The sequence below is a fragment of the Cnephaeus nilssonii genome, assembly GCF_951640355.1.
Source record: "Cnephaeus nilssonii genome assembly, chromosome: 6".
Classification (NCBI taxonomy): domain Eukaryota; kingdom Metazoa; phylum Chordata; class Mammalia; order Chiroptera; family Vespertilionidae; genus Cnephaeus; species Cnephaeus nilssonii.
Window position 1 is genome coordinate 59,544,241 of NC_137077.1, and position 23,368 is coordinate 59,567,608.

At 42.9% G+C, this 23,368-nt stretch overlaps 1 protein-coding gene across 3 annotated transcripts in view; it reads left to right on the forward strand.

Annotated features, from left to right (window-relative positions):
- Window positions 1-23,368, forward strand: part of SRGAP1 (SLIT-ROBO Rho GTPase activating protein 1) — a 262,921-nt gene that overhangs the window by 108,491 nt on the left and 131,062 nt on the right. For all 3 annotated transcript variants that reach the window (XR_013813628.1, XM_079773738.1, XM_079773739.1), the window contains exons 2-3: window positions 12,012-12,207; window positions 18,501-18,663. Coding sequence is in view for 2 of the 3 variants with exons in the window: in XM_079773738.1 (XP_079629864.1) it covers window positions 12,012-12,207; window positions 18,501-18,663 (359 nt within the window). In the remaining variant the exon portion in view is untranslated. The remainder of the gene's footprint in view (window positions 1-12,011; window positions 12,208-18,500; window positions 18,664-23,368) is intronic.

The following is a 23,368-nucleotide window of genomic DNA, read 5'->3' on the forward strand; positions in this document are numbered from 1 at the left end:
GCCCAGCCCCTGCTTAATTTATCGCCCTGCAGAAAGTAAAAAAACTGGCATCCATGTAATGCCCTGAACTCCCCAGAGAATCATACCCCCGGGCCTTTGCACAAACTACCCTTTTTGTCCAACTTGGCATATTCCTACTTAGCTGCTCCCTCCAGTGTCCCGCAGAGTCTTCCCTGGTTTACCTGGGCAGAATTTGTTGTTCCTTCTTAGGTGTTATTCTCACAGCACTTTCTTCATGCTTCAATTATGGGACTTATACATTCCATTGTCAATGAGGATCATTTAAAAAAATGACAGTTACTTGTCTTCATGCCTGTAGACCAGGAGGCTCTGAGGGGAAAAAGACAATGTGATTATTTTTGCCTGTCCAGAGCCCCACACCTGGAAGATGCTCAGTAGATGTTTGTCACGTGAGTAGTGTAAGCATTTTGGTCCTCGTCGTTCACTTGCTGAGTGGACATTATTGAATGAACATTGTGAAATTCAATTTTTTTCAGATTATGTGAGTAAAAGTTGGACGCAGGGCTAGAAATACACTTTTATTATAGAGTTTGGCCCAGACCCGAGGATAAAATAGAAGAATATATAGGATATTATTATTAATACATGGATGTGTATCAAATTGAACATTTTTCTTTTGTACTTTGAAAAGATAAAATAATAAAGAAGAGAATTAATATTTCTGACATTTAAACAAAGCTGGTTGATGTTCAGTATTTGCTTAGGTCTGAAAAAAATCCTAAAATATATATATATATATATATATATATATATATATATATATATATATACATACACACACACACACACACACACACACACACATTACATATATATATATATATATATATATATATATATATATAAAATTGATTACATATAAATTGGTTAAATATATAACTTGGTTATATATATGTATATGTATGTGTGTGTGTATGTATGTATATATATATATATATATATATATATATATATATATATATATATATATATTATACGTGGTTGATTTTTTAAATTGCCATCTTGTCAAGGATTTTGTGGGCTAAAGCCTAGAAGGTATGTGTTCTGTGCTGTAGACTGTATTGTGATTTTCCGTTGTGCGGTGAATGCTGAGGAAACGTGGCTAACTAGACTACTTTCTGGGATCCTACTGTCCGCTCCTGAGCCAGGGTTTTAGTTCACTTGGAGCCAGAGGTTATTGGAGCTCTCATTTATTCAACTGTATGAAGTTAAATCAAATAAGATGTGAAGTTGCCAAAGTCTATAATAGAAGTCTAAAGAAAGTGAAGTGAAATAACTGGTGTTTCCCTTGTTGTTTTCCTAGAGGAAGGTCTTCCCTTATGGTAGAAGTAGACATATAAAATATACCTTTGATTGAGAGATGTTTAAAACATTATGATATTAAATGCACGTAACTGGAGTCCTTTGTCCACTGTTGACCAAATAGGACATTGTGTAGGGGAGAAACCTTGTAGGGCTGGATGCCCAAGGACCACGTGGAGCAAAGGATGAAGAGGCAGTGATGGGCAGCGGGCTGCAGGGAGAGGGGAAAGGAAAAGCATTTTATGGTACAGCAACTTTGGGTCCTAAGTCCATATATGCATAACTAAGCATTTTGATAACTCAGTATCTTTACTGAGCAAACATTTATCAGAGATAGCTATTGAATATCATGTGCTATGTGAAAGTTTAGAGACATGATCTTTGTTTTTGAGGCACTAATTTGTAACCTGTATAGTTCCAAGTGTTACAATAATTATAACATAATAGCAGTAGTACAATAATGATTTTAAAACAAAAGCAGTTGACCTAATTATAGTTTCTCTTAAGCCATAGCATCATGACATTCAGGAAATACTAGGGAATTGACATTAGCATTTAGCTAGTTAAAAAAATTTTTTTTGAATCTTTTTTTGGGGGGAGGGTGGTGATTCTTTTGGCTTTTTTTTTTTTTTTAATGTTAAATGGTAGAAATACAATCATTGCTTTTCTAAATGATGCTAGACACTTAGCGCTTAAACTTTTATTTGGTACATTAGCAGTTATACAATATATAGCATTCTAACAAATTACTAGAAGGCTGGGCCTGGATCGCTTGGCTTGCTTTCTGTTCTTACTCTTTGTAGTTGTTGAGCATTATAATTTTGTATCATGGACTTTGGAGTCAGATACACCTAAATAGGAATTCAAGCTTTAGTACTTGTTAATTGTATAACTTTGGACAAAATAATCTCTCCGTGCTTCAGTTTTCTCATCTATGTTATGGAGACACTGCGAAACAGGATTGCTTTGCTGTAAGAATGAAATGAGCTAAGATGTATCAAGTGCTTATCCCAGGATCTGGAACCCAGTAGGAACTCTGTGAATATTCTCCTGTTATATGCCAATGGCAAATTGCTTGTGAGGTTAAACTGTATTCCAGTACACACTTTCAAATTGTAATTACTGCAACAAAGGAAACCGCCTTTATTTGAAAAAGCTTCAATTTGCAATTACTTCAGTACAAAAGATTTAAACTGGTTTAAAAGCTTTTCATTCTTAAAACTTACTCAGAGAAAAACGTGCTAGATTTTGTATTTACTCCATGAGACTTTGTGTGGAATTAGATCAGGACAGAAGGTCAATGTTTAGAAAATGCCTGGAACCGTTGTCAGTAACACAGCCATTCTAAAATGTAAATCTTTGTACTCTGTACAGATCAATGACTTCCACACACTGTCCTTGTCCTTTAGTAAAAATCAATCTACTAATATGGTCTTAAATGTCCTTGCTTAATTACGGGGAAGTTAATGACATCCTGCCTCTTGTGCACTCTAAATAAAAGCAGTTTAGTGAATCTTTCAGATCTGTACTTTCTTAAACTGGCCTTTCCTGCGGTGTAGATAAACTGCAATCATTGATCACCTTAATTTATTGTCTTCTATCCTGGCTAGCTTTCATCTAAAAAAAAAAAAAAAGTGCACATTTGTTTTTCCATACTTTACCCGAACTTGTTGTCTAGGCCAAAATATAATATTTGGCTTTTAAAAGCTATGAAAACTGATGCTTTTGTAGTAAGCTTTTATTCTAAAATAACACCAAGGTTAACGTCATTTCAAATGAAGATGTTATAATGAAAACTTAGATAGAAAAATGGATACAACCTCTCTTTAAATGTCAGGAATGTTCAAGTGCCTTTACTTTCATTTCTGAAACAATGAGGATTAAGGGTGCTGAGGACAGTTTCTTAACTTATTTTAACGATGCTCCCCACAAATAGGCCGATCGTCCCTAGAGTTCTAGGATGAGGCCATGCTTTTGAGCTTAGAATGGAAACAACCTGGTGTCATACGTGTCTGTGCTACCTAGTTTGCTTAAGGTATTGGTGATTTCCTCGTTCAATAGCAGAGACAGACTTTCAGGGTTTATATTTTCCACGAGGCACTACCTGAAAGGTCACACCATGTCTGGCCATCATCCTAAACTCCCTTCCCCAGGACCTAACTCTTTGGGGCCAGGGTATCAAAAACATCAATTTTAGTTTATTTAAGGAACTACATTTTCATTCCCCAAATTGGCACAGCCTTCCAAATCTTATGTATCTTTTAAAGGCAGTGCAGGGCCAACCCCTCGAAAGCGATTACTGATGACGACCCCAGTTGGCCTGTGATCTTTCCTTTTCTGAAAGTCCTTTCGCTTGTGTAGTTAATACCACGAAATCTAGAACTGTTTTCTACTTTTCATTGCACGTTCTATGGTAATTGACCAATACTGTGCTTGCCTGATGGGGAAGCCTTTTCGTATCTCATCTCATTGCCTTTGGAAGGGGAAGGTGGCAGCTACGATTAGTGACCATTTTGCAGTTTAGAAACATGAGTTCCGCAGCGATATTTGCTCCTCCAAGGTCACACTTCTAACTGAAACTGGTGTCCTGATACTCTGTGTTCTGTCCCTTGCTTGCTTTGTGCACAAGTCTTGTCTTCTGATCAAGCCTGCTAACTCTTCAAGACCTTTTCTGATGGAACTCCACATTTCAGATTCCACTTAGGAGGAACTGAGATGCCAGTTCACCCATATCCTGGAAGGGCAGTATCCTATAGATGAGTCTTCCTTCCTTTTTCCCTCCCTCCCTCCCTCCCTCCCTCCCTCCCTCCCTCCCTTCCCCTTCCTTCCTTCCTTCCTTCCTTCCTTCCTTCCTTCCTTCCTTCCTTCCTTCCTTCCTTTTTTCTTCCCTCCCTCCCTCCCTTTCTTCCTTCCCTTTATTGTCTTTATTGGGGTGACATTAGTTAATAGAATTATATAGGTTTCAGGGGTACAATTCTATAATACATCATCTGTATATTGTGTGTTCACCACCCAAAGTCAAGTCTCCTTCAGTCACCATTTATCCCCCCTTTATCCTTATCTCCCCTACCCCCCTTTCCATCTGGAATCACCACACTGTTGTCCATGAGTGGTGTGTGTGTGTGTGTGTGTGTGTGTGTGTGTTGGTTTTTTTTGCTAAATCCCTTCGCCTTTTCCACCCAGTCCCCCAACCCCCTCCTCTTTGACAGCTGTCAGCCTGTTCTCTATATCTATGAATCTATGATTCTCTTTCTGTTTTGTTTATTAGTTAATGTTGTTCATTCACATTTCCAATTTTAGATTTTTAAATGGTCATTGAAAAAAGTAAAAAGAAACTGTTGAACAGGTGAAATGAATTTCAATAATACATTTTACATAATCTAATATGTCTAAAATTTTAAATTCCAATATTAATTGACCATGGTTCCCCCCTCCCCCCCACGCCCTCCCCTACCCCGTACCTCTCATTGCTCCTTGACTTTCATACCTTACCTAGAGGCCCGATGCATGGAATTCATACAAGAGTAGGCCTTTCTTCCCCCAGCTGCTGGCACCGGCTTCCCTCTGGCACCCGGGCTTCCCTCACAGCCCCAGCTTCGTCCGGAAGATCATCTGGAAGGAAGTCCTGTCTAATTAGCATATTACACTTTTATTAGTATAGATACCCTTCACTGAGGATGAGGCTCATGACGTTCAGTCTGTTATTTATAGCTGCTAGTAAGCAGTCTGGCACAAGGAAATACCCAATAAATATTTTTCATATGAAAGCCTACTGATACTAGCAATAATACCATCTCCATCTGTTTCCCAGTGGTTTGCAGATTACAGCATGCTTTTCACGTGTACCTCTCAGCAGTCCTTGTGCATTTACAAGATGAAATGTGGAGAGGTTAAGTGACTTTCCACATCCCATGACTTGTAATAGGTGCCATTGTAACTCCAACCTGGGTCTGTTGGGCTCAGACTTCTAGGGAAATGAAGACTTGGCCTTTGTTTATTCAGTCCGTTCACTAAAAAAAAAGTCAGAGCTCACTTTTATGGAGAATATGTCATAAAAGTCTTTACCTGGTGTTTAGCTAATTAGTGGGTGTTAGGTTGTATGTGTTTTCACAGGAGCAAAGAGCATGTGAACAATTGATGGAACCAGTTAGAGTCTCATTGGGTTCTTCTTCTCTTAAAAACATTCCAGTGGTTCTCATCTGTCTGTTGGAAAAAATTCCTTATATCCTATGGATAAAGGTACTGATGCATCCACACAGAATGTAGACTTTGCTAATATCATAAGGAACATCTGACCAAACAAGACTATGAGATAATTGAGATGGTTTGTGATGCTTTGAAAATGTTGTTTTTCTTTGGTAGATAATCATGAGTGTCACACCCAATCTATCAATTTTATGTCCCAGTCCTGGGCATTCAGTAATGTTTAGAGAAACAGCCCAGTCTGGACTCAGTCTTTCTCTCTCTCTCTCTCTCTCTCTCTATCTCTATCTCTCCCTCTCTCTCTCTTTTTTAATTGATTGCAGAGAGGGAGAGAGACAGAAACATCAATGATGAGAGAAAATCCTTGATCGGCTGCCTACTGGGGATCTAGCCCGCAACCTGGGCATGTGCCCTTGACTAGAATCAAACCTGGGACCCTTCAGTCGGCGGGCGGAGGCTCTTTCCACTAAGCCAAACTGACTAGTGCTGGACTCAGTCTTTCCATGAACTATGCATCATTCTGTGGTCTCACAGACGTTTATTTTAAGAGTTAGGACTACTCTTCACCAGAGCAATAGCAAGAAATGCCTTCATTTCTTCCTTTCCTAGGCACTTCCATTTTGTTTGGTAACTGTTAGTCAGTGGGTTTTATAGCTTAGAGGAACTACTTCATTTTTTTTTTTTAACAAATTAATTGAGTAGTTTGAAAGCACACTTTTTGTGTATTATTCTTGTTGGATTAATTGATGTTGATTCATTTTGTGGTGATATTCTGGTAGAACAGAAATGAAATAATAGTCATTAAAAAAAACAGTAAATTTTAGCCTTGTTAAAAAGACCATTATTATTATTATTTAGTAGATCCTGCCCTAGATTTAAGTAATGACTGATTAAAGCCTACTCAGAGATGCCATTTTTCTCCATAAAAGAGATTGCCCTGTTTTTTTCTTTTTTTGTGGTTGGGAGTCATGGTGATAAGCCCCTCCTAATGTTTTATTCGGTAAATCTTTTCTATGTAGCATTAGAAATTGTAATGAGTAATATACAAACGATGCTGGCCAATAAATGAATTTACTGTTCTAGCTTATAGATAAATTCAGGAAGAAATAAAAATAATCAAGTATCCTGGCCAGGTTGGAGTGTCATCCCCATATAGCAAAAGGTTGTGGGTTTGATTCCCAGTCAGGGCACATACCTAGGTTGCGGGTTCAATCCCTGCTCAGATGTGTATGGGAAGCAACCGATTAATGTTTTTCTCTCACATTGGTCTTTCTTTCTTTCTTACTTTCTTTCTCCCTTCTCTCTCTAAAAATCAATAAAAACGTGTCCTCGGGTGAGGATCTACACTAATAAAAGAGAAAGATGCAAATTGACCGTACCTTCACGACGCCCACCAGCTGATCAGGAGTGGGTATACAAATTAACCCAACAAAATGGCGGGTTAATTTGCATACGCAGGCATGGAGCGAAGACTGAAGGCTCCACCCGAGCGAAGACTGAAGACTGAAGGCTTGGCTCCACTGCGGCCCGGGTCCCGGGTGCTGGAGGAAAACTGGTGCCAGCAGCCAGGGGAAGGAAGGCCTATTGCACGAATCTTCGTGCAACGGGCCTCTAGTTAAATAATAATAACGATGATGCAAGAGCCATTTTATGAAGACATCGTTTTAAAGTGCTTGCCTCATGCATTGTCTAATTTGATAAAAGACTGAAAAGTACTAGGCATGGAAATATGAGGAGTTATTTTGTGGTTACTATTATTATTCTCAGAAGTGTCCCAATAGCTGAAATTTCATGGAATTGTGATACTACAGTATTTCTTTATATTACTTCTGTATTGAGATATAATACATACCTTCCAACTTGCCCATGTAATGTATGCAGTTCCCTGGATTGTAGTATATTCACAGTTTAGTAACCACCACCACAGTCAAGTTGAGAACATCTTCATCACCCCAAAAAGAAACGCTGCACCCTTAGCAATCACCTCCCATCTCCCCCAATTCTTTCAGCTCTAGTCAACAGCTAATCTGCTTTCTGTTTCTCTGGATTAGTTTATTCTGGACATTTCACATTAAGGAATCACTGTGGTCTTTTGTGACTAGATTTATTCACTCTGCTTATATTTTCAAAGTTAATTCGTGCTGTACCATGAATCAGTACTTCATTCCTTTTTATAGCCACATTTTTTAAAATCTCTTCATTAGTTAATGGACAGTTAGTTTGTTTCCACTTCTCAGTTAGTATGAATAATGCTGCTGTAAATGTTTGTATACACATTTTTGTGAGAAGATATGGTTTTATTTTCCATGGATTTGCTGAGTCTATATTAACCCAACATTTCACCTTTTAAGGAACTGCCAGATTATTTTCCAAAGTGGCTGCACCGTTTTACATTCCCACCAGCCGTAAATGAATGCGGGTCCCACTGTCTTTGCATCCTCGCCAACCCTTGTTACCGTCTGCCTTGTTGATGATGGCCATCCTCGTGGAGGTGATAGGCACCTCATTGTGCTTTTGATTTGCATCTTCCTGATGGCAGTGTTGTTTAGCCTCTTTTCAGGTGCTGTTGGCCATCTGTATACCTTCTTGGGAGAAATGGCTGTTGAGAGCCTTTGCCCACTTTTTAAGTTGGGTCATTTGTATTATGTAAGCGCTCTTTATATATCCTGTGTGTTACATGCCGTTGAGTCGGCTCTGCCTCTGGTGGCACTATGGTGACAGATGCCCATAACGTCCTGTCCTCACCGGCCCTGCCCAGCTCCTGTACACTCACGCCTGTGGCTTCTTTTATGGAGTCAGTTCATCTCAGAATGGATCTTCCTCTTTTCCTGCTGCCTTGTGCTTTTCCCAGCATTGTCTTTCCCAAAGAATCCCGCCTTCTCCTGCTATGCCCAGAGCAGAACAGCTTCAGTTTCATCGTGTCTGCCTCCAGCAACGTTTCAGGCTTCGTTTGCTCCAGGGCCCACGTGTTTATCTGTGTGGCCGCCCACGGGATCCGCAGAGCTCTCCTCCAACACCTTATTTCAGACGAATCCGTTTTTTTCTTATTCTGGTTACACGTTGCTTATTCGATACATGATTTGCAGACATCTTCTCCGCGCTATGGGTTGTATTTCACTTTCTCGGTGGTTACAGCTGTATAAGTTGTAACTTATCTCCCAGGCCATCATGTCTTTCAAGCTCGTCCACTGTCTGGGGCAGCTCCTCTTCCCCTCACTTCCTGGGGCATCCCTTTATCGCAGCACTGAGCCCAGCGTGCTGATACTATCAGCTTAGGATTCGCCTTCCCTACTGAAGGAAGCTGCGGCTTACAAATTTTTGTAACTCCAGTGCCTAGGGCTCTGCCTAACACCAAATAGGAGTGCAACAAGGGCTTGGTCAACTAAATTAATTGGAAGCTTGAGTCTGAAAAACAGATGCAGGTCAATACGAATCCAAGAAAGCTAGCAGAGTAGGTCCTGCAAGAGTGTCCTTGATTGAATCTGTTGGAGGGAGGAAAACTGCAGTTCCTTCTACAGAAATAGGCTCACAGGTTTTTCCAGAAATCACCCCTAACTGCGATGCTTCCTTCCGTTCTAGCCCCAGTGATTCTGTGGTCCCTGGGCTGACAGCGGCGCCATGCTCTGTGGCCGCCTGTGGTCCCAGCGCAGGGATCCATAGTGCGCCACGGCTGCTTTGGTATGTGCTGGGCCGTGGACCGACATTTCCGTGACCATTGATTGATGTTGTTCATTTATTTTTAAATCTCTCAAATTCTTTAGTGCTGTAATTAGGTTAGCTCAAATCTAGTGAGGTCATACTAGTAAAGGCGCACCGTTTGTGCAGGGAGGTGACCTACTGGATTGCGCTGCCTCGCGGCTCTGATGTGGTGTAAGGAATCCAAAGTTTTTCTCTTCCTAACGGGACATTTTTATGGCAGTACTTTTATACTGATTATTTTTTCCTTATGGTCTTTTCTTCACTTGCCCTGAACTTTTCTAAAGATGTACTCAAATCCATTCTCTTTCTCCAGTTTTGAGAGAGCATATTTTATTTTCTCTCAACATGACTCTGGGTCCTGTCCCTCCCCATTTCCGCTATTGCAGATGCTCCCAGCGCCCTATTTTCCTTGGGAAAGTACAGAGACCATGAAGTAAAACGGTGCTCCCTGCGGAATGAGGGTGAGGTTTTACCTGCTTGCAGACGTTCTTCCTTCTCAGAGCTCCCTAGTTCTTGATTTTGAACCCCGAAGGCAGCACGTAAGAGAGACTCTCTAAGAATTTAAGACGGAAGAAGGAAGCCATTTAGTTTTTGCGTACTTCTGCTGAGATCTGACCTCTCGGCCCCTGTTATTTCTTATTCGGCACTAAGGCAGCTTAAACACACACACACACACACACACACACACACACACACACACAGAACTAGTTGACAGCCTAAGCCAACGGATTTATTTTCTCTTAGCACAGCAAGATGTGCTAAAATTACTAAACCTTGAAAGACTTGCTGGGATTCCTGAATGAGAAATTCTCCTACCTTTGATTTTTTTCTTTTTCTTTATGAAACAAAAATAGTTCTGTGTCCGTGGGTGAAGGGGTTTGGCAGACACGATTAATTATAATAATGTATTTTTTTAATATATTTTATTGATTTTTTACAGAGAGGAAGGGAGAGGGATAGAGAGCTAGAAACATCGATGAGAGAGAAACATCGACCAGCTGCCTCCTGCACACCCCCTACCGGGGATGTGCCCGCAACCAATGTACATGCCCTTGCCCGGAATCGAACCTGGGACCTTTCAGTCCGCAGGCCGACGCTCTATCCACTGAGCCAAACCGGTTTCGGCTATAATAATGTATTGAAAAACACTTACTTTGATTGACTAAAAACCAGATGCCGTTCGCAGCCGTTAAAAGCCTGTGATAATGTCTTCGCGCTTGTGTTCACCACACTTCCATGAGATGAATAATAGGACCCCCCGCCCCCCCCCCCCAAGCTGGAAGTGGAGAAGCTCAGAGAGGACACTTTGAGAAGGACTCCCCCATCTTCTGCCAAGGTTCCCATGAAACAGTGTTGCCTGGAACATAACCTGATTGGGGGTAGAGACCTTGTTCCATAGTTATTGTGTCTTCTTTGCCAGGATTTAGGCCTGGCACACTTCAGCTGCTCCAAGCAGGTTGCATGGATGGGAGGCGGGCAGAAATGTCCTATTAATCTGACCAACAGACGGGGTTAGAGGTCCTGGGGGTGCCACTTACTAGCTGAAGCCCCTAGATAGTATAGTTAGCCTCCCCTAAATGTCAGTTTCTAGTATTTGTAAAATGGGGATAGACGAGTACTGAACTGCAATAAGTGTTGAGTAGTATTTCATTAATATTAGTTATTAATAAGTTGGGCAAATTTTCCAACTCCCTATTCAGAACTTGACTGCCCTGCTGTTAATGAGATTGATTAAACATGGGCAAGTGTGTACATATATACCATCAGCTCAATCATTCTCTATTAAAAAATGATAGAAATCGAGGAGGTGTTATTTGGACACTGATTTTTATTAACTCCACTGAATTAGATTCAGCTCTCACTGGGAAAGATGAAATAAAAGTCTTTCCAATATGAATATTCTTGTCTTTGGAGGCCAGCCCTGGATCTTAGAACAAAAACAAATCAGTCGTTATTAGTTACTGTATCTCATTTTCCAAAACACATGCTTCATTGTTGCAGTCACTTACAGATAGTTTTACATGACACACTTCTGCTTTTGTCTTCTTGCTAAGTCACTAAATGACCAACCTTCGTGTTCCTGATGTATTAAAATTGTCAAAATATTCATTTTAAGATTATGTGTCGAGAAGGCTGTTCGTTTGAACACTGTGTTACAGTGAAGAGCCCTTGACGAATGCAATAATAAAGTGGAATCCGAGGATTGCCCCATTATGAATGATTTGGATGTAGAAAGAAATTATTTTTAGGCACAGCATCCCTACAAAGCTTGAAGCTATGTGTTTTACAAACTAGAAATTTATGCACTAAATAAAAATTACCAGATGTCAGTGTCGGTACGTGCCAACTGGCAAATGTGTGGTGGTTCAGTGTCTGGGAGAAATGATGCTCACTTCTTTGCCATTCAAACTCAGGAGGGGTAGTTGAGGTAAAATGTTGCTGAAAAAATTACAATGTGCTCAGCTACCCAAACATGTCACATGTTAAGAATTGTTATCTGAAAGGCTTTAATTTTTTCCCCTCATGACTCCATGCGTGTTTGTGGCATTGCAAATGTAACCCATGTTTCTGTTCTAATTTTATTACATTCTTTCCAGATGCTTGCCTCATTCTCTTAAAGGGTCAGCAGATACCTTATTTAAAGAACCGACCTGGACACAGCAAGTCTCATAGAGGTCCAATTCAGAGCTAAATGCATGATAGGATTAATTACTTTTAGCTTGCACATACCAGCATACCTCAGTAATATTCGTGACATCATCAAATGGATTCTCTTCTCTCTTTAGAGATTCGAGCTCAACTGGTAGAACAACAAAAATGCCTGGAGCAGCAGACGGAGATGCGAGTTCAGCTTCTCCAGGACCTGCAAGATTTCTTCCGGAAAAAAGCCGAAATCGAGACGGAATATTCTCGGAACCTAGAGAAGTTAGCAGAAAGGTTCATGGCAAAAACAAGAAGCACTAAGGATCACCAGCAGTACAAGTAAGAGAGACTTTACTCAGATTCACCTTTCCAAGGTCATCGCCTACCTTTTTAATACCCTTGTTGGTTTTAGGATTTTCCCTTTTTGTCTGATAAGCTATTGATTGGCATAACCCCATAGATTAAAGCAACCGTCTGCATTTATGAGCATTAGTTTATCACATTTTAAATTAATAGTATTCTCTTCACAGTTTTCTCTTTCCAATAAATATATATTTTTGGGTAACTATATATTCAAGAAGAACATAAAGTTCATATTTTTTATAAACATCTTGATTACAGGAAACTAAGAGCTGATATCTACCACAGGTGGATATTTGAATGGGCAAATTTTAATAGCTGATTGTTCAAGCAGAGACTTCAGCATTTCTGCAGTGATTTTATATGAAAATGAGCAATAATGCCCAGCCAGTGTGGCTCAGTGGTGGAACATCGACCTGTGAACCAGAAGGTCAGGGTTCAATTCCCAGTCAGGGCACATGCCCAGGTTTCGGGCTTGGTCCCCAGTGGGGAGCGTGCAGGAGGCAGTCATTTGGTGATTCTCTCTCATCATTGATGTTTCTATCTCTCTCTCCCTCTCCCTTCCTCTCTGAAATCAATAAAAAATTTTTTTTATTTTAAAAAAGCAATAAGGGTTGCTTAAATTTAGTCCTCCTCCTCTCCCCCATCATGTTTATGGTCATTGCAATTGAGACTGACTTAAAACAAGGGTCTTGTAAATATGCTATGATTGAGTGTAATGAAACTTCATCTTAATTATTCTTCATTTGTTTAAAGAATACCTACCGGTTTTTCTGGTCATGGAATTTACTTCCTAATAAATCCTAGAGGCAAAACGAGATAAGTATGCAGGCAACGACAGTAGAGCATACAAGTGCTATGACAGGGTAATCACAGGATGGCATGGGCCCACCTGGTGGGAATCCAGCCTGTAGTGAAGGTGGAAGGGAAGGTCAAGGGAAGGTCCCGGAAGAAGTAATACATAAGTGAGGACCTGAGGGACTAGGTGGCATGTAAGAGACTGGAGCAGGCTGTTCCAGGCAAGAGGAACGTCATGTATAAGGGATGGGGTCGGGGTGGGGGAGGGGAGGGGAAGGGCGGGACAGCTTTGAGAACAGAAAATAACCCGGTGGCTACAAGTGTACATTGTGCCAGATCGTGGAGTAGATCATACTCGACAGTTTGGATTTCATCCTGAGGGCATGAGAAGCCTTCGGGGAGTTTTAAGTAGCAGGATGACCAGCTCAGACCTGCTTTTTAGAATGATAACAAGGACCGGAGATGGGATTGTGCACTGGAGGACGCTGTGGCTGAGAGAGGGAGACCGTGTAGGGGCCCTCGCAGCAGGGGCGTGACCCAGCAGCCCTGCAGGAAGAAGCGGACTCGTTTAATCGTTTCTGGAAATGCAGGGACTAGGTAATCTGACAAATACCTCTGCCGCAAAACTCCCAGAAATTCTGCTTAAAATATAATAGACATTCTTTTAAATGTATAACGGAAACATAGGGAAGTAAGGGAAATTTCCAGGAGCCAGAAAAAGAAAAGGGAACTAAAAACCAAATTGGCAGTTGTATCCACTCTTTTTTTAAATGTATTTTTATTGATTTCAGAGAAGAAGGGAGAGGGAGAGAGATACAAACAATGATGGGAGAGAATCATCGAGCGGCTGCCTCCTGCACACCCCACACCAGGAATCGAGCCTGCATCCTGGGCATGTGCCCTGACCGGAAATTGAATCATGACCCCCTGGTTCATGGGTCAATGCTCAACCACTGAGCCACACAGGTCAGGCTGAATCCACTCTTTAGTCCCACATGGGGATAGAAGATGAGGCCCAACAAGGTAAAAAGTTGGAACTGAGGGCTTCGCCACCACCAAGCTTATCACATTGTGTCCCAGCCTGAAATCAGGACCAGTGAAACTATCTCAGTGAAACGATAAAACAGAAAACCATAAATCCCCCCCCCCAGCTCCCGCGCGCGCACACACACATACACTCAAGGCAACAACAAGGCCTGTCTGCTCAGCTGGCTCCGGATTGGAGGGTGATTCAGAGATCCCTGTCTTTGCCTTCACCGTGGGCTTTGCAGTTCCATTTTACACCCTTCTGTGGCTTTGGATCCTACATAAAAAGTTGGGCAGAAACTGTCCCTGGGGTACTTTTGCAGAAGCAAATGAAAAACTACTCCACATAGGGAATCCCTTTCCGCCCCCGCCCCCCCCGCCCCCCGCCTTGGATATGTTGGGCTAGAATAGAAATACATTTTAGTGATGGTTTCCAGGGCAAACAAATGTCAAATGTATCTGACAGAGACTAGAGCTAGAAAGAGGAGACTGGAGCCAGTACTGCATTCACATTTATAGTAACTGTCCTTTTTTGAAGTGAATGCAAAGAAGAAGACAGCTTGTTCATCCATTTAGTAACATTTTTAAATTGATTTTTAGAGAGAGAGGAAGGGAGATGGGGGGAGAGAGAGAGAGAGAAGCATCGATGTGAGAGGGAAACATCCATCAGCTGCCTTCTGCACACCCCCTACCAGGGATCAAGCCCTAAACCCCGGCATGTGCCCTGACTGACCGGGAATTAAACCAATAACCTCCAGCCAGCTGAGCCACACCAGCAAGGGCTCAGTAAATGCTTTTGAATGACACCTTCTGTGTGCTGTCCTGGGTAATTAGTTGTCAACTGAAAACAGGCACCTTAGTCTAGTACTGTAGTAGAGAGCTGTCACTTTTTGTTTCTCCTGGTTTGTTCACTAGTTTTCTTCAAAAGGTAAGCAACTTGGAATTTTCTTTGACTTGAGTACATTTATTGTTGAATAAATATGGGACTGAAGATAGATGGATAATGCCTACAGAAAGGATGAACCAGGATTAGGAAAAACTCAAGACAGTCTTTATGAAAGAGTCAAGACAGGTAATCATTTTACAATATATGTAAGTCGAGCTACTGTGCTGTACACCTTAAACTTATACAGTGGTGTATGGTAATTATCCTATCTAATGAAAGAGTACTATGCAGATTGATCATCACTGCAACACACAATATAGCTGCCCCCATGTGGTCAAAGATCCTGCCCCCATGTGGACACAAGATGGCCACCACAAGATGGCCAGCAGGAGAGGGCAGTTGGGAGGCACCCGGCCTGCAAGGGAGGGCAGTTGGAGGTGATCAACCCTGCAGGAGAGGGCAGTTAGGGGTAACCAGGCTGGCAGAGGAGGGAAGTTGGGGGCAAACAGGCTGGCAGCAGAGTGGTTAGGGGGTGATCAGGCTGGCAGGCAGAAGCGGTTAGGGGCAATCAGGAAGGAAGGCAGGTGAGCAGTTGGGAGCCAGCAGTCCTGGATTGTGAGAGAGAGGGATGTCCGACTGCCCGTTTAGGCCTAAACGGGCAGTCGGACATCCCTTGAGGGGTCCCAGATTGGAGAGGGTACAGGCTGGGCTGAGGGACAACCCCCCTCCGTGCACGAATTTCGTGGACCAGGTCTCTATTATGTCAATAAAACTTGGGGGCAGGTGGTCATATAGGCCTCATTTGATATGCTGACTCTACTGTGTGCCTTTGGTAAAGTTGAGCCTTTTTTTCCTAACTTATACATTGAGACTTTATGACCATTAAATGAGACACAAAGTTCTTGATATGATTGATAGCTGGCATGGGGTCTACACACAATCTTTTTTCTCCTCTTCACCAAGCAAACATTAAATATTTAGCACTGTAACTTGACCCATCATTTAAGCTGGACTTCGGAGTCTAGCTCCTATTCAGTTTGGGGATGTTTATAGTGTAGGACAGAGATTTTCAACCGGTATGCCACAAGAATTTAAAAACATGCAATACTTGACTGTTTAGTCAGGGGCATTGATCTTAGGTTGTCAAATTTTTAAAAAATGACAACAACCAACACAACAATAGCTGTCCTGTGTGAATGAATCAAAATGATACCTATTTTTCTGGTGTGCCGCAGAGTTTTAGTAATTAGTTTATGTGTGCCATGAGATGAAAAAGGTTGAAAACCGCTGGTGTAGAACAGTCCTTGGCCTAACATTGCCCCTGTATAGAGCAAAGACCATGAGTTGGATCAGTCTCCCCAGTTCAAAGTCTCTCTGACACCAGCTTTGGTCTTCAGCACATCCCTGCACCTTGCTAAGCTCCAGTTCTGTCATTGATAGAGGGGGCAGAAAGAATCCCTGCCTTAAATGGTAGTGTAAGGATTCAGTAGAGTTAGTCTGTGTAAAGCCTTCAGATCAGCCCCTGGGTAAAAGGAGCTAGCTTCATATAGCACTTACTATAGAACTAAGGCATTTTAGTAAGCAAAGAATCCCCAAAATAAGTCCTGTTATTTTATCCATTCTGCAAATGAAGTACTGGTGACATGTTACATATTTTGGCCAAGATCATATAGCTAGTAAGTGGTAGTTCTGGGACCTGAACTTAGACCAGTGGTCGCCAACCTTTCAGACCTCACAGACCACCGGTGTGTGACCGCTGACCTGGATAGTGTAGATCCATATTCCATGCTTTCTTTTTTTGTTCTGTTGTTAATCCTCACCAGAGGGTATTTTTTCCATTGGTTTTTAGAGAGAGAGGAAGGGAGGGAGAAAAAAGAGAGAAACATTGATGAGAGAGAGACACACTGATTGGTTTCCTCCGGCACGCACCCTGACTGGGACCAGGGTTCGAACCTGCAACCCAGGTACATGCTCTTGACCTGGAATCAAACTGGCGACCCTTCCGTGTTTAGGTAGACGCTCTGACCACTGAGCAAAACCAGCCAGAGCCATATTCCATGCTCTTGACGTGTGCACTGCTTCTTACAGTAGGTGCTTAGTAAATGATAGCTGCTATTGTTATTACTACTACTGTTATTATTAAGGCAATGCCAAGTGTTTATTCAATGAATGAAGTAATATTTAAAGCTTACTATAGGCAGGGCATTGAGGAAACAAAAGAAAAGTATGAAATGTCCTCAAATGTTCTTCAACATAAAGAACATACATAGAAGTTAATATGATGAGGTAGCGTTTCCCTCTTGGCTGGGTGGATAGAGATTGTCAGTAGAATGGCTCTCCTTGTCTGCCATTGGACCACTGCCCTTTGCCTGAGCACTGGAGGAAAAATCGGGGTTCTCCAGGTGGGGAGCAACTCAGTGTGCCAACTGGGCGAATGGGTGGCCGCTCTCGGGGGTGTAAGTGCTAAGACCCTGGATCAGGGGTTTCTTCCCCTATACCCATTCTTACCTCTATCAGCTACTTCGTCTTTTTTCTAGAGATGGTTTTGACTTAATGCAGTGTACAGTCCTGAATCTGAGGGGCTTATTGACAGAAAGAGCTGACTTAATGATTTCTTTCCTAATATTCAGAGTTATAAATGATCATGAATAATAGGAGGATAACATGTCTGATAAAATGGCACTTATGTCCCTGAGTTAGGGTAAACATTCTATGCCATTTTGCCATTTTACAGTTAGATTTTAATGTCAAAACAAAGCAAAGCAAAAACAAAACAAACAAACACATAAACGTGGTACTTTGATTTTTTTTTTAAGCAGTAACATCCTAATGGGTCCCTCTTTTTGTTCAGAGTTTTTCTTTAAGATTTTTTACAAGTCTTCTTTCGTGGTTTATATTTTACTTTTAGCTTTATTATCTAGAATAAACAAGGAGGAGTTAGAAATCTGAAACTGTTTAAACAGGACGTGTGACAAGGTATAAGCCAGCAAACTTCGTGGTTCTGTTCACGAGCCTTGAGACAATGCTACAAAGTTCTGGCTCTTTTGGGGAAGCTGGAGGTTATGTATCAGGGGGTTAATAAATCACCCTCACATTTATGTTCCATGGAAAGCATACCTAGCCAAATCGCTTTTCCAACAACAGCCTGAACATTCAAAGCAGACTTTGTGTGCCGGGGCAAACCACAGTCTGTCTGGGAGACAGTAGTCTATAGATTTTTATGTAAACATGGACTGCTTTCTTCAATGGAGGGTTTAAAGCCGAAGGCCTGCCTGAGTGCCCCGTATGGTAGGGTCCCATGGCCCTTGTTGGGGGAGTACGTTTTGACCCATGATCGTGGTCCAAGTTTTTTCTTCAAGCCTAGGAAATCGCTGGCTCTGTGCCATCACAGCCCAGGAGGCTGCTTTGCTGGCTGTGGAGTGTCCTGGTATGAGCAATACCCAGCGTAAAAGAACAGTGACCAAACCTGTCTCTCTCGTGGCTCCTAGTTTGCCTTGGGGTCTTCCCTCAGCTGACTGGGGCAGCTTCGAAATGGATGGTAATCCTGTTTCTTCACTTGTAGGAAAGACCAGAATTTGTTGTCTCCAGTGAACTGCTGGTATTTGCTCCTGAACCAAGTGAGGAGAGAAAGCAAAGACCACGCAACCTTGAGTGACATCTACCTGAACAACGTGATTATGCGCTTCATGCAGATCAGCGAGGATTCCACCAGGATGTTTAAAAAGGTATACCCTCCGTCAATCCTGCCGTACTGTGCTTTCCCATAACCGCTCTGCCTGTAGCCACAACTGAGAAGGGGCTGGTGCCTTGATTCCTTAACTGGGCTCAATAAATATTAGGTAATAAATAAATAAATAAATGTGTTCATATTCTAATTAAAAGTGAAACCTGAGCAAGCATACTTGTAGAGTTAAACCACTGAATCTGTGACTAAACAATGTGAGCAAATTTTTGAAACGAGGTGTGTCTGCCAGTGGCACCTCTGCCCTTGGAGACGGGCTGCCTGCAGTTATGAAAAACCAAACCGGAGAGGAAGCGCTTCCGATTCGGTGTTTTGGGCTCACGCCTGATCAGAGACTTGTGAAGAACGAGATAACCAGATGTGCTGCTCCCTCGGGAAAATGTTATCACAGTTTCTTCTTACTCCCACCAGGCCAGCAGCGGAGGCGGTGATGGAGTGACATAAAAAAAATTCCTCAGGGCACAGAAAATTCTGTCCCTTGCATGCCAGCGAGCTTCCTCCTTCCCAAATCCATTAAAAAAGAAGAAGAAACTGCACTTTTAAGTCTTCTTATCATTACTACTAGTCTCAGCCAGATCGCAGCAAAATTTTTTTTTTTAATTTGGACATTTTTTTAATTTGGACCATAACAAAATTGGACTATTTCCTTTGTAGAGAATGCAGCCACTTGCCCAGTGAGACTAACTTTCAGTTTGTATGTTTGTAAGACAAGGGTTCGCCCCTGCCCCCACCTCAGCTTTGTACTAGGGGTGCGGTTGCCTATACCAATATCTGTACCTCTATTCAGTAAGTAATTATTAGTTTCAGAAAGTGGGGGAAAGAACCAACTTGTGGATTAATGGCATATTTATGTTTCAAAGGGGCCCCGTAGAACAAAGATGCAGTGTTAGGCAGGCCAGCTGGAAAACTTCTTAGTCATGTTTGATGTATCCATAGTAGATTTCAGTTCTGACCTAGAAATGTAACTTAGCAAACTCCAAGTCCTCTTTTGCTCTAGTAATTTGGGGGGCGGGGGGGAGATGTTTCAAACAAAGGAGAAATGTGAAAAATTTAGAACTAAGAGCATATTAATTAACAAGACAAATAAATGCAAGAATATCCCGTGCATCTTTAAAAGTAGAGATCTAAAACAAAAAGTTTAGACTGAGCCATGAGAGTGAAGGAAATTTCTCCTGCATCAGCCCTTTCAGCCAGGACCTCATGTGGTCCATGTTTGGTTTCTGTTTTTGTTTTTGAGCATCTTCTAGGAGCAGGAGATGGCGATAGGTCTTGGAGAGGCTCTATAGATGAAGAAAAAAACTAGTCCTCGTGTTCAAGGAGGTCACAGTTTGTCCAAATTTGGGTGGCGCTATATGCGTTGCAGTCATGGGGGTGCTGGCAACCATTCAGCCAGGGCCTCTGGAACCAGCACCTCAGTGGAGTCCATTTATTTACCCGTTTAACTAAACATCTTTAATATGTCTGGCTGGGGAAGCAGAGTTAAAAGACATGCCTGCAGGGAACCCATTACCGTCATGAACAGTTCCCCTGCAGAGCTGGAAGTTCTTCACAGGGAAGGACACACTTGCGGTGAGGTCTGTAGGAGAAGGAGGTGGTGGTCAAGCAGACAAGGACAGTGACCTGTTCCCGGGGAAGCCAGAGCGGGGCATGTCCTGGGAAAGGAGAGTGTGATGTGACTGGACCAGGGGTTGTATGGACACGAGGGATGGGATGTGAGGCTAGAAAGGACGGTCATATAGAAAGGGACTTTGTGTGTCTTGCTAAGGTGTTAGGATTTGTATTTTGAAAATCAAAGTCAAGGCCTTGATAAAGTCGGTAGAAACCTAGAGCTGAGAGTCGAATGGATGTGGATGGGAATGCCAGCTCTTCTGCGTACTTGCCGAATGAGCTCTGGAGGTGATTCCAGAGGCCCACTCTGAGGGAGCGGGGAGGGAGCACTGGGCAGAGAGCCTGAGCCTGTGAAGCGCTGGAGCTGGGGTGGCCCTTGGGGGGTTGTCTCTCATTTTTTGTCCCATATCCAGGCAAAGGGCCTCATCTTTGTTTGGCATCATTGGATTTGAGCTGCCTCGGGGAAGGGCTCAGTAATCTTGGGGTGAGGCAACTACCTTTTGTGGAGGGTAAGTCCTAGAGAGGGATCAGCTGTGTGTCTCAACAGCCAGCAGCTAGTATTCCCAGTAGTTGTGAGAATCAGTTTCCGGCTCTTGAAGAAAAGGTCTGAAGGACGTATGGTCAAGACACACACACACACACACACACACACACACACACACACACACGCTTGTTTGCTACCTCTTAAGTTTATTCTTATCCGGATCCTCTGGGAGTCAAAAGAATTACAGTCCTTGGAACTGCTTTAGACTTCTGGCTCCTTTGGCATTTAGTGGGTGAATGGCCTTCTCCTGACCATTGCTGACCGCTGGGAAGTTAACAGTCATTACAATTACAGATATCAAATTCTGCCTTCCTCAAGTAAACCCAGCGGACTACACACCCACCTTCCCGTGTATATTACTGATGGAAAATGAAGAAAGGGAAGCGGAGGGCAAAAGGGAAGGACTGGAGGTCATTGAAGAGCCAGGTCAGCCCCTGAGGACACATCTGTCTTCTGGAAGAGCAGGAAGCCAGAACCCTACCTATCAAGTCCCCAGATCTTCAGGTCCCTTTAGGTGAAAAAGCAAACTCATCACCAACCTTTTCCAGTTCTTCTTCCAGCGTGTGGTTCTGTCAGACGGAGAGAACTTGTCAGATCCCATCGGAAGTGACCTTTAGAACTGCTATGGAGTCCTTAGTGAGCACAGTGCTGTTCTTCTTGGGGAAGGATTTAAGACTTCCTCATTTCCCAAAAATCTTTATGGATCTCTGGCTAGATGCTGGGTTCAGCCTCTTACACAGCTACATCTTATTCAGTTCAGTCAGAGAGAATCATTACCAAACTGTAGAGTCAAATAAGAGTTCGGAGCACATCATTCTTGGAGTGTTTTGGGGACCAGATGAGTATAATAATCAAGAAGGCACAGATAGGAATACCCAATTCTATGCATAGGTATAAGGAACAGCTTCAAGACTTAAAGTTTAATCACATCAAAACCAATTGTGGAAATAGTTGCCTCCACTTGCCAGAAGGTTTTCAACAGATAGAAAAAGTGAAGCTTTTTTTAAAAAAAATTTACACACACACACACACACACACACACACACACACACACACACACACTAAAGGCCCAGTGCAATTCATGCACTGGAGGGGGGGTCCCTCAGCCCAGTCTGCCCCCTCTCACAGTCCAGGAGCCCTCAGGGGCGGGAGGCGACCTGGCAATCAAGGGAAGGTGTCACCCCCATCACACCTCTGCTGCTGCCACTTCCGGCAGCACAAGCCTCTGCTGGCCCTGGTTACCTGAGCCTCAGGCAGCCCTGGGCGGCTGGGCAGCCGCCATCAGAGGCTTGCCTGTGCCTTGGGCGTCAGCTGGGCAGCTGCCACCCAAGGCTTGCTTCCACCTTGGGCAGGACCTGGGTGGCTGGGGGCTGAGGGGACTGGGGGACTCCGGAGGCAGGCGCTTGGAGTGGCCGGACCCACCTGGGGGTGGCGGGGCTGAAGGGACTGGGTGCTGCCATCTTGTGGCTGTGGGCGCCGCCATCTTTGAAGGCATGGCAGTCAATTAGCATATTCCATCCTTATTGGTTGTGGGCACCGCCATCTTTGTGAGGGCTTGATGGTCAATTAGCATATTCCCTCTTTATTAGATAGGAGATACACACACACACACACACACACACACACACACATACATACACACTAGAAGCCTGGTACACGAAATTCATGCATGGGTAGGTTCCCTAGGCCTGGCCGGTGATCAGGGCTGATCTGTGGGCCCCCGCTGGCACCCGCCTTGGCTGGCCTGGGGCCTGCAGGCTGGGGGCAGCTCCTGTGTTGAGTGTCTACCCCCTGATGGTTAGTGCACGTCATAGAGACTGGTCGTTCCACCGGTCATTCCGCCATTCAGTCAATTTGCATATTAGGCTTGTATTATATAGGATTTCTTTATTGATTTCAGAGAGGAAGGGAGAGGGAGAGGGACAGAGAGATAGAAACATCAATGATGAGAGAGAACATTAATTGTCTGCCTCCTGCATGCCCCCTACTGGGGATTGAGCCCGCAACCTGGGCATGTGCCCTTGGCTGGAATTGAACCTGGGACCCTTCAGTCCGCAGGCCAATGCTCTATCCATTGAGCCAAACCGGCTAGGGCAAAAGTGAAACTTTTTAAAAAAGCAATACCCAGCTATTTAAATATCAATAATTTCAGATTTAGACCTGTAGAGTTGTACATAAAACTTGTTGGTCAGAATAACATAGCGATTCATCTTTTAGACTCTGAAGTCAGATATTGTGGGTGTGAGGCTTAGCTTTGCTGATTAGTAGCTATGTGGACTCGGAAGTATTTGTAAACCTCTTAAGCCTCAGTTTCCACAAGTACAAAGTAGATATAATAACTTATTTCAGATAATTGTACTGAAGACTTATGGATCATACATGAGAAGCCACTTAGCCCAGTGTCTGGACTTAATACGTCCTAACTAATTTCTAGCTATTATCTCTATTGAGCACATGTCCACACACCAGCAATAATTATGTAACGTGAGATTACACTACACATTATACTAAGTGTGTCCTCATTCTAAGGAGAGGA